Source organism: Lactuca sativa, chromosome 7, assembly GCF_002870075.4.
Source record: "Lactuca sativa cultivar Salinas chromosome 7, Lsat_Salinas_v11, whole genome shotgun sequence".
Taxonomy (NCBI): domain Eukaryota; kingdom Viridiplantae; phylum Streptophyta; class Magnoliopsida; order Asterales; family Asteraceae; genus Lactuca; species Lactuca sativa.
In genome coordinates this window covers 208770548-208778957 of record NC_056629.2, presented here as the reverse complement: position 1 = coordinate 208778957, position 8410 = coordinate 208770548, and the positions used below count along the sequence as shown (strand labels likewise).

The 8410-nt window shown below is 36.1% G+C and overlaps 1 protein-coding gene across 2 annotated transcripts; it reads right to left on the bottom strand.

Annotated features, from left to right (window-relative positions):
* Window positions 1-3211: 3211 nt before the first annotated feature.
* On the bottom strand, window positions 3212-4705 carry LOC111882309 (probable serine/threonine-protein kinase WNK11). 2 transcript variants are annotated; one of them, XM_023878666.2, is made up of 3 exons: window positions 4550-4705; window positions 3944-4432; window positions 3212-3857 (listed from the first exon to the last, which is right to left on the bottom strand). In XM_023878666.2, exons 1-3 carry the CDS (start codon window positions 4550-4552, stop codon window positions 3474-3476), a joined length of 876 nt encoding a protein of 291 aa, XP_023734434.1. In that variant the 5' UTR covers window positions 4553-4705; the 3' UTR covers window positions 3212-3473. The 2 variants fall into 2 exon arrangements, with proteins under 2 accessions (XP_023734434.1, XP_023734433.1); XM_023878665.3 differs by having other exon boundaries at window positions 3944-4447; window positions 4550-4701.
* Between the last annotated feature and the right edge of the window lie 3705 nt (window positions 4706-8410).

Sequence of the window (8410 nt, the reverse complement as noted above, 5' to 3'; positions counted from 1 at the left end):
ACTAGCTCAAAAGGACCACCAATCCAAAAAATTCGTGGTTTGGACTAAAACCCCAAAAAATGCTTACCATAGGTACCATTTTTGCAATTTTGTCCATTTTTTTCATTATTTTATACAACCCTTTAATTGCAAAATAAGCAATTTACTTTTTTTAAAATGCCATGATTGAACTTTTTGTTCATTTTTAATTCTACCAAATGATATCAAAGATAATTATGATCAAATTTAAGAGTCTTCCAAATACAATAGTGCAACCAGAATAAACATTACATATGTGTCTATATTTACACATAGACACATATAATAGCTGTAATCGTAACTAAATGGTACCTACACACACAATTTTGTCCATTTTTTTCTTTATTTTATACAACCCTTTAATTGCAAAATAAGCAATGTACTTTTTTTAAAATGCCATGATTGAACTTTTTGTTCATTTTTATTTCTACCAAATGATATCAAAGATAATTATAATCAAATTTAAGAGTCTTCCAAATACAATAGTACAACCAGAATAACCATTACATATGTGTCTATATTTATACATAGACACATATAATAGCTGTAATCGTAACTAAATGGTACCTACACACACAATATTTGTTTCTTCTCAAAACCAATTCAAAATAATTCGACACACATAATAAATGATACATGACCATAACTAACCAATACTAACTTGTTTTAATTTCTTGCGTTAACTAAGTACAACTAGTACAGAACCGCCCTATGGACACACAAATATTTAGTGTGACCATATGTATCACATTTTAGCTACTTTGTCTGTTATGTGGATAAATATGCACCAGGTTAGAAACACACATAGAACTAACTCATGTCACGATACGTTAATCTACTGTCTCTCATAAAAAAGTATGATCTTAATCGATACTTGTGGCTGATTGTGACTTATGGCCTCAGTGGTCGAGTGTCACTAATATTTGTCACATTTGGTATAATTAAGTGTGGTTAAAGTTTTGATTATCTATATAATGGTCACACAAACTAATTTAAATGTATCCAAAAACAGTCTCTAAATTTTTTTAGTGACCTTTGGCCACACTTTTAATAAAAAGTGTTACATGCCGTTTTTCAGAAAGTGTGACCGTAGGTAATTTTTGTACTAGTGCAACTCTAGAATTAGTATATAATTTTTACTACATATTTTCCAATTCATGAGGTGTGTAAAGATGTTTAAAAAACGATAGTTATTATGTTGTATCCAATTACTTGCTTATGGTTTTACCAGGGGTATTTATTAATTTTACAACTCCCCTTTTGATGTTGATGTTTTTGAAGTTCATGGTGAAGACACGTCTTAGATTTTTGCAAATGACTATTGTTATTATGTATGTATGATGTGTGTATGTGTTTTGTTTGTGGATGTATGGTGTAATTTGTATACTGTATGTATGTTGTATCTGAATTTTTTTTCTCTATCTATGTGTGTGTGGAGCATCGCTAAGAAAATAAGTAAAACTAATAATTATATTAATTTACTTTTATTTTTATTTGTCATGCGTTATTGTATCCTTTTAGGTGGTTTGACTATGTTACTTTGAAGCTCTTGGTTTCGACTAAATAAAATTCGTTGTGACATTTGATTTTGTAAAATATATGATTGCTTTAGGAGAGTTTATGTAATTACGACATTCGTAAATTCTACTTTGTTTTCGTAATAAATTAAAAATGGATATTTGCTTTTGCAGAGAACTGAAACAATTATAAAATACGTGCATTTGAAAGCTTAGATATAATAAAAATTATAATTTTTATTATGCGCGAAAGTAATATCTTGATCTAAATATAACAATTCCAAGTTTCATTCTACAAGTATATATAACAAAACCAAAATCTTATGTGTATTTTTTATACATAACATACTACATTAACAATATTAGATATGAGGAAATGTGGCAGTACGCTCAAAACTAGGGTTGAGTATTTGGTCCAGACCGGCCGTACCAGAGTGGAACTGGTTCTTGGATCGGACCAATTTGAGAGAAATATAGTGAAATGTGTTGATCATAGACAGGACCTATTGAATATTACTGTGGAGAGAACGAAAAAGATTGCTTAACCATATTGGTCTAGAACGAAACCCGTTCGAACAAAATGAGTCAGAAAAAAAAAAAAAAAAAAAAAAAAAAAGACCGGTATAAGAAAAAGATGGCCTAAAGAGGTCAAAAGCAAAGTATCCATCATTCGGGAAAACTAATCTTCGGAATGAAACTATTAACTAATCTATCACGTGGAATTCTTGAACACACCTAGTGTTAGTGGTTTACCCCCTCATTATCTACGATAGAAATTGGATGCCCGATAATAATGTTACAAAATCTAGACCATCAAATGGATTGTGTAACGACACCCGATTGATATGTAGAAATTTTCAGCACAATGTTATTGATATCGAAATAGCTGTTGGTCAACATGATCGAAATATGATATTTTTTTTTCCAAGAATTCATCTATGTTTGTCTAAAGATGACATGTTCTCATTCAAGCTAAAGAGAAAACAATTTCAAATTTGATTAGATTTCGCGATGACAGTTAATAAAGATGATTAGGGGCAAACAATTCCAAAGTATCCATCATGTTTCGATACAAAATTGTTAGTGAAGTCTGACAAACAATTCAACGACAGTGATATCTATAAATCAAATGTGGTGTATAAAGAAGTGTTGTTCGATTAATAATGTATAATCAATTATGTGTTCATATATATATATATATATATATATATATATATATATATATATATATATATATATATATATATATATATATATATATATATATATATATATATATATAAACAATCCTAACTTTTCATTTTTAATTTATATTGATTTTGTTTCTACTAGCATGATTTTTATTGATAATTGTTTAGATGTAATAAATTATTTGCTCAAAATAACTAATTTGTCTCTAGAAATTAATTTTTAAAAAAATATTTGTACCTATCGTTTAGTGCGGGTAAACGGCTAGTGTGTGTGTGTGTGTATATATATATATATATATATATATATATATATATATATATATATATATATATATATATATATATATATATATATATATATATATATATATATATGACTTTTTAATTTTAAAAATTGAAAAAACACATAAATTGAAATATGAATATTATTTATTTAAAAAATATCATAAAATAATAAATGTTAAAAATTGATGGAAAATTGAAAAATAACAAAATTATTTTTATTTTTCAGAAAGATAATATCACTATAATCCAAAATCTATGTACAAATAATTAAATATTGATCTCACCAGAAACAACTCCCAACCAAATCCTATTACAATTTACAAACTTTAGAAAAACAATCAAAGCCCACCTCACCGGAATAACACACTAAAAGAATTACAAACATTCAACATGGCAAAAATATTGTAAACATTCAACACGGCATTACCATGTGAGTCTGACTTGTGCAAGAAGCAAGCCGGTTTCAGTTTTCGTCATCGTCATCATGAGAAATACCATGGAAGAAGGAATCATGGAGGAGGTCGGCAGCAGAAGGCCTATCCCTTGGATGAGCCAAGCACTTTTCAATAAAGGCCTTCACCTCCGGATCTTTTAGCTTGTTCATGGCGTCTGGTCTTATTCCAGATGTAACCTTCTTGTAAATTCTGGCAATATTATCACATTCGCTGTAAGGCAGTTCAAGAGTCACCATCTCAAGCAAACACATGCCAAAAGAATATATATCCACCAGCTCCGTGTAATCCTCCTCGTACAGCTCAGGAGCCATGAATTCAGGTGTCCCCAGTATTGAATGTGCACAATGGCTCTTACCAACTATTGCAGCCAAACCCAAATCGCCAATTTTCACCTAATATGTATATATATTCATTCATTATATGCTCCTTAATTGATTTATAAATGTTTAAAACCAAGCCTTTCGATCAATATTTGTACCTGGCCAATATTGCCATTGATGAAGACGTTGCTGCAATTGAGATCTCTGTGAATGATACATGGTTCATGCCTGTGTAGATAATCCAAGCCTTTCAATATCTGCCATGACCACTTCTTCAAAGCCTGCATCGAAACCTGTTTATGCTTCTTCCGGTAATCTCTGAGGTTGCCGGAGGTACAAACTTCGGTGATGAAGTTTAAGGTGTTCCGTTCCGTGTCTCTCCATTCCCGGAACAGAGTAATTATGTTGTTGTTCTTCAACGACGTTAATAGCTTCACCTCGGAGTAAAGCCGTTCCATCATGGATTGATCATGGCAAAAGTTCCTCAATTTTACTTGATTCCAAGCCACCTCGATCCCTTCCTCCTGGTCAAACGCTCTGTAAACTCTCTTCACTGCGCCTGAACCGAGTAGCTCGCTGTAGCGTCCGTACCTTCCACTCGGATCCACCTCCACAAACGCCTCCGAATCCAATTCCATTGCCGGCATCTTCCAACACAAGTGCTTTCAGGTTATATAACGAATCAAATACACAACTCAATTTTAAATTAAGAAAACATAAAAGTAGAGAGACGACATATGATGATGATGATTATGAAGTAGTACCATGAAGAGCGCGGAGGAAATGTGTCGGCCACCGGAGTTTCTTAATTCAGAAGCAGTCAGCAGAGACGGTGAAAAAGGTAAAAAGGCGTGTCAATGGAAGGAGGGTTTATAGGCTTATAGCCGTGGCCGTTTGGTGAGGGGTGGGGTTCCGTTAAAAGACTTTTAACAATGGTCAAGTGTCAATGGGTTGGTGGCCGTTTGCTTTTAGGCAGACTGGTGGGATTTTCTTAATCTTTTTAATTTGATTTAAGACTTTTATAAAATCTTTTTTTATACACGTAAATATAATAATCATCAATATAAACACTTGAAGAGAAAGTTGCTAACGATGAAAAAAACAATGTATAAATAAATGTTAAATTCCAAACTTTAGTTTTCAAAAAACGTTACAAAAGTCAACCCACAACATTCATTTATATTTGAGTAAATTATAGAAATCATATTGTTTCGTCAAATTTATAGTTACTATCCATTTAAATTAAATGATAAGTTGTATCATATGGTTTTTAAATCTTATAGTTACGGGCGGTTCTAGTATAGGGCACATAGTGGCCCGTGCAACTCTGACTTTTTCGACTGTAATGTAAAAACTTTTGAAATTTTCCGAATTCTTTTTCCTAAGATTATGCAATCCCTGACTTTTCCGTGCAACCTCTACATTGAAATCATGCGACCGTCCATGTTCGTTGTTTTGGTCAATAATCCATGTAAAATATTATACCAGCCATGTGTAATTGACTTTAGTTTTTTTTTTTATCTAAATAATTAAAAACTATTATTTTAATATAGTGGCCAACGCAACCCCGCCCCGACTCACATCCCTCATCGTCTTCATATCTTTGTCCCTATGTCACTAGGTTTCATATATATTCTTCCCTACGTCTTCGAGTTACTAGAAACAACTTTCTTCGGTGACCGTTATTAATCACCCATAACCTCCTTTTGTAACATCCGAAATTTCAGGTATTATATTTATTCATTTTATTTCAAGTTTTGTGGAAGAACTCGACGAGTTGGTGCGTAGACTCGCCGAGTAGAGACGCGATTTCTCACCCGGATTAATGACCGGACTCGACAAGTCGCATTGGCGGACTCGGCGAGTCCGCGCTGTTTAATGAAACCTTAATTTCTCGGGTTTGGGACCTATTTATAGGGCCTTATAGCCGTCATTTGTGCTCACCACCCCCAGAGCGAAACCCTAGTGAGCTTGAGCGTTTGGAGTGAGAGAAGGAGCCATTGTCGACCTTGGAGGTGTTGTCTAGCAAGGAAAAGGAAGCTATAGCCAAGAGGAAGCAAGAGGGTTAACTTTCAGAAGATCTAAGGTCCAGAACATCACGTTTGAGGTAATATTTTCGAACCATTTTCTGTTGTGGTGATGTTCATGTTGATTTAGGGCTTATTGAGCCCTTTTTGTGACTAGATCTAGTGCTCCCATGGTCCCTTAGCGAGTTAGGTTATGGATCTGGACCCATGGAGGTCCAGAGTGCCTCTTTGTCCAAGCTTTATATGAGTCTATGGAGGCTTTGGTTTGGGATCATTGTATTTGAGGTTAAAACACCATTTATGAGTCAATAGGTGTGATATGAGCGCCAAGACATAAACTTTACGTGATAAATAAGCTTGGAAAGACTGGATCTATGAGTTAGAGGAACAAATCTGACCTCAGAAGGTCGTTTGGGGTTGTGCATGGAATGCACTCGTCGAGTCCATAGGAGACTCGACGAGATTGAGCGAGTTGTTCCGTGTTTTCGAACCAGGGGTTGAGTAACCGAGTTAGGTGAGTGACTCGGTGAGTCGGAAGGGATTCAGAGGAATCGAGTCCCCGTAGGGACTCGGCGAGTCCACGCCAGACTCGGTGAGTTGGGTTGACCGTTGACCATTGACCGGAGTTGACCGGTGTTGACTTGGTAGAATTAGTCAACCATAATTGGGATAGTGTTAATTAGAGATATACTTGTGTTATAGGAGGACGATATCTCGGGAGATCGAGCACTAGTGATTTATGGGATTTACGAGTTACCGAGATACGCGAGGTGAGTCTTCTCACTATACTTTACCTTGAGTAGGTAATTAGAGTTATGTGATAGAGTGTTGTATGCTATATATGTGTTATGTGTTGCACTGCATTATTCTATGTGATTTATGCTGTGCATGCTATAGAGTTAGAACCGGAAGGTTCAAAGAGATAGAGCCTGAGGGTTCATAGAGTTGGGTGCACGGACCAACAGAGTTCTAGCGTCAAGTTGCTAATATGTGTTATATATATATATATATATATATATATATATATATATATATATATATATATATATATATGGTATTTTGGGGAACTCACTAAGCTTTGTGCTTATAGTGTTTGGTGTTATTTGTTTCAGGTACTAGTGAAGATCACGGGAAGGCGCTGGCCTGATCAGTACACACACGGGATTTTTATACTATGAGATCTTGGGATTGTTATATTCTATGAATTTGAGTTTCAAACAATGATGTTTTTATGAATAATAAATGAATTATGTTTTTATAAAATGCGAAAAATTGTTTTGAAATTTACGGTGTTACAAGTTGGTATCAGAGCCTTGGTTTGAGGGATTCGAGTACACCTTCGGGCGTATTTGAACTCAAACTGAGTATTTGAGAAATATTTTCAAAAAAAGTAAAAGATTTTTGGAAAACGCAGAGCATAGTCGTGTGTACGATCAGTCAGCGCCCGAACAGTGATTTCCCAAGATACCCTTATGTTATATGCTTATGATATTGACATGATGTATTCTCATGCTAGAGTGGGCTAGGTATTCCTATTAGGACTAGAGTGGCCTGATTTGTGATGCCTTAGCCTAGGGAGAGGTGAGATGCTATGAGATGCTTGAGAGTGAGTAGGTAGCAGCGAGGAGCTTATGAGAGATCTGTTAGAGAAAGGATTTTGCATAATAGAGTACTTGGGACTTGGGATCCTTGGAGGAGGACTTGGATTGTATATTTACGCGGTGTGGAAGGTAGTATTGGGCCCGTACTACTGAAAACACCGGGATGGTGTACAGTTCAAGTAAGAATCTTCGGGATGTCGGGGTTCAAGGAGGGATGAGTTATCGAGTGAGAGTATGCTCGAGTGAGTTTCTAATATATCATATGTTGTTTTTCAGAGGTAGATCATGGTGAGGACTCATCATGCGCCAGAGAGTAGCGAGACCAGTGATGAGGAGATCCGCCGGATCATCCATGAGGAGGTGGTTGCGGCCATCACGACAGAGATACCAGAGATGTTTGGGTCTATCAATACCACGCTGATTGAGACTTTTGACAAGCGTTATGCTGCTCTTTCTGAGGTTGCTGTTGCAGCGGCCATCGCAGCCATTGCTGCTGCTAGGCCGCAAGGGGGTGACTCATTGTTGTTCAGGGAGTTCAGCAACACGAAGCCACCAGATTTTGATGGGACACAGGATCCGATTGCAGCGATGAGATGGGTATCTGACATTGAGGGGTGTTTCTATACATGCTCGTGCCCGGAGCACTTGAGGGTTCGGTTTGCGCTAAACCAACTTCGCCTGGGAGCGAAGGATTGGTGGAAGTTCACGATAGTACACTATTCTCCAGCAGAGCTTGCTGCGGTGACGTGGGAGAGGTTCACCACCATGTTTCGTGATGAGTACATTCCCCCGGTGGAACGGGATCGGTTGGAACAGGAGTTTTTGACCCTCAAGCAGGGTACGGAGTCTGTTACGGTTATTACCAGGATGTTTCATGAGAGGGCGATGTTCTGCCTTGAGCACGTGTCTACTGAGCAGGCACGTATGAGCCGTTATTTGAGTATATTGAGGAGAGATATTCGAGAGTTCGTGGCGAACTCCTCGTACCAGACATTTT

Excerpts from the sequence above, each read along its gene's own strand:
- LOC111882309 (XM_023878665.3), bottom strand. Across the intron at positions 3,858-3,943 it reads TCAATGGCAATATTGGCCAG|GTGAAAATTGGCGATTTGGG; the intron begins GTACAAATATTG and ends TATACATATTAG.